Source organism: Macadamia integrifolia, unplaced genomic scaffold, assembly GCF_013358625.1.
Source record: "Macadamia integrifolia cultivar HAES 741 unplaced genomic scaffold, SCU_Mint_v3 scaffold424, whole genome shotgun sequence".
Classification (NCBI taxonomy): domain Eukaryota; kingdom Viridiplantae; phylum Streptophyta; class Magnoliopsida; order Proteales; family Proteaceae; genus Macadamia; species Macadamia integrifolia.
The window spans coordinates 356,395-359,223 of record NW_024870275.1 but is presented as its reverse complement, the minus strand read 5'-3'; the positions used below and the strand labels follow the sequence as shown (position 1 = coordinate 359,223).

The 2,829-nt window shown below is 41.1% G+C and overlaps 1 protein-coding gene across 2 annotated transcripts; it reads left to right on the top strand.

The window, feature by feature from the left end:
* Window positions 1-259: 259 nt before the first annotated feature.
* LOC122068544 (ATPase family AAA domain-containing protein At1g05910-like) lies at window positions 260-2,447 on the top strand. Of its 2 annotated transcripts, none has more exons than XM_042632426.1 (3): window positions 260-407; window positions 498-747; window positions 1,626-2,447. In XM_042632426.1, the coding sequence occupies exons 2-3, from the start codon at window positions 507-509 to the stop codon at window positions 2,027-2,029; spliced, it is 645 nt and encodes a 214-aa protein (XP_042488360.1). In that variant the 5' UTR covers window positions 260-407; window positions 498-506; the 3' UTR covers window positions 2,030-2,447. The 2 variants fall into 2 exon arrangements, with proteins under 2 accessions (XP_042488360.1, XP_042488359.1); XM_042632425.1 differs by having other exon boundaries at window positions 1,602-2,447.
* Window positions 2,448-2,829: the final 382 nt, after the last annotated feature.

Sequence of the window (2,829 nt, the reverse complement as noted above, 5' to 3'; positions counted from 1 at the left end):
CCATGGAAGAACGAGTGAGGTGGAAAAACATCCAGGGACCATGGTCACACCACCTCAGCTGCCTCATAAGAGTTATTTGCTACTAACGACACTAACATGTGTCTAAACACCATTGACTATGGTAATCAGGGCTTTTGTGTGTGGACATGCTTCCTATCTTTTATATATCTCCAAACTATGTTTGCCTTGACTTTCTGAAGTTTTACTGGAAGGGTAGTTGGTTTCTTGAATATTGGACATTTACACAGTACTGGGTCCTGTCAGACTTATCCAAACTACCTTTACCATTATTTACTATCCTTCGTAGTGTTTTGATTTCTTTCTTCTGTGCTTGTTTTTAGGCCTACAATGGTGATGATTACAACGGAGCTAGGATTGTCAGCAGAGCTTATGAGCTTCGAGATGCAGTATGAGATTTTCCCCTGTGTTAGTGGTTTTGATATAGATTTGTGATTTGTTTTATCTGGCTGTATTTTATGTAACTATGTTTCTTTCAGGTGCATGGGATGCTATCACAGATGGACCCAGCATTAGTCTCTTTCTGTGACAAGATTGCAGTCCAAGGGGGGCCTACCCATTTTCCGGATGTTACGGGAAGCTCTGGCTTCCCTATTTCTCCCGTTGTTCAACAGGCAACTGTTACCAGAGCAAGTGCTCGACTTCGTAACGTCCAGCCTGAGGTTAATCTAACTCAAAGTTATGAAGTATTAAAACGGATGAAGAAGAATATTGACTTTGAGAAAGCTGGTATTGACTCTTCCTTTGGATTCTGTCAGCTTTCCTTAATGCTAAAATTAAATAAATCTTTTATTGTGAATGGTTAGAACTCAAAATGCTACTTCAGCATTCTGAAAGTTGGGGTCTGTAGAGACTGTAGGGGTCTTTTCAAATGTCTCAGAGTTTATGTTTTCTTGAAAGGGTAGAAGTCTAATTTTTTTTTCGGTAGAAGGTTTAGGTGTAGTTATACATTTCAGTTTCTTAAATCTAGCTGGGGAATCAAGAGGTAGATCCATTTCAAATATCCTTGTAGGTTTTTTCTTCTGGGTTGGGGGCTGGGGGTGAGGGTGAGGGTGAGGGTGGGGATTGTGGTGGGGGGAGGAGGGATAAATACCCTTAAGCAATTATAAATGATAACGTCATGTTTTTGTGAGTTTGGGTTATAAGAGTCCTCCAATCTCAGTGCACACATGGGCCTCGGCATGGCGGTTTGCATTGCTTAGTGGACTACCTGCCTGGTTGGTTACTTGATCAAATCCTCTCAAGTGCACCGGTGCTTGGCAATATGCACCAACTTCCTTGCTTTCCAAGAAGTGTTGCCTTGGGCCCCTGTTGACTCCTTCGTGAGACTGTACGTAGCCCTCTATGTAGGTCTACTTTGTAATGGCCAATAGGCCATTCAACTTGCACCCCAAAAAAAAAAAAAAAATCTCAGTAACTTTTTGGAAAGTGATGATGAGTGAGAGAGCCCTCTCCTGTCCTATTTCTGGGGCATAAAACGCCAGAGTATATAGTAGCTTTGTTTTTATTTGGTTCTAATTATCATTGTTATCTTGTTTGGTTAAAAATTTGTTTCAATTCTGAATCGCATACATTGGAATCAGCGGGTGGTAATTCTGGTTCAACAGCAGAAGATGAGTCACAGTCTGCAGATCCAGGACCGTCAAAGGTAACACCTGCTCAATCAGCCCCTTCTCAGGAACCTGATTCAAATGGTGTGGTCGAGGGACCAGAGAAATCTTCGGCTGATGTAGAACCATTGGACACTTCCACCAATGCTTCAAGCCATATCGGGGAGCGCAAATCCCAAGAAGATGCTGTTATGTCGGATGGGGAGATTTCCAGCCAGGTTGAATCTCTCAAGCAGTGTTTGGTTGATCGTACTGAAGGATACGGTGTACCAGAGCTTGAAAGCCTTTACACACGTATGATGAAGGGTGTAATTGAAACCAAACTGAAAGCTGGGGAAGAGTTCAGGCCTTCAATTTTGAGATTTTTGTTGAGGTTTGCTGAAGACCATGGAAATCTCTGATAGCAAAGCTCCATTAATTCTTAAAATTTTCATTTTTATTGGTTTTTCCCAGAGGTTGATCAAGCTCATGTATAATATCGGGATTTTGGTTTTTTATGAGATTAGGTATTGAGTGATTCAGACTCTCTCTCTCTCTTTCTCACTATTTCTATATGTGAGTGTGTGTGGTCTCTCTTCCTCTGTATTTGGAGGCCTGAAAGACACGCATATTGTAGAAGGGAGTTCTGTGATTGCATGATAAAACAAGCAAGGTGTGGGTTGATCATGTGATTGTGGACACAAATTCGGAGTTAAACATCTGAAACTAGCACCAGCAGTTAAAAAGTGAGGCTAATGTGTGAATCATTCTATGGAAAAACTGCCAAGAAAAACTCATTTAGCTGTAATCTTTATTTATTTATTTATCTTTTTTTTTGTTTTTTTGGGGGTGGGGGGACGGAATGGGGTTTAAGATTTGATTCTTTGAAATCCCTGGTAAGATTGGTTATTGTGTGAATAAAGCCGTGTCTTTTATTACATTTCTAAAGTCCAACCTAGAATAACAACAGCCAAAACTACTTCCTTTATTTCTAGTTCTTCCCGTCAAGCGGAAAGGCACCCATTTTTGAGATTGGATCCTGCTTGCCAGCTTCAGAATATCGACTCGTGTGGTCAGCCTATGATTCTGCTTTTATAGGACGAAGTTCCCAATATCTACCTTTTGCTGGATGGGTAAAGCATCTGGTTTTTCACCCAACAATATTCCCTCGAGAGGGCTATAGTTTAATCGTTGGATGAATGTCTCGGCTATGGATGCAATT

Coding starts and splice junctions, on each gene's coding strand:
- LOC122068544 (XM_042632425.1), top strand. CDS start 507: ATGCTATCACAGATGGACCCAGCATTAGTCTCTTTCTGTGACAAGATT. Junction 748..1,601: donor TATTGACTTTGAGAAAGCTG/GTATTGACTCTT, acceptor CATTGGAATCAG/CGGGTGGTAATTCTGGTTCA.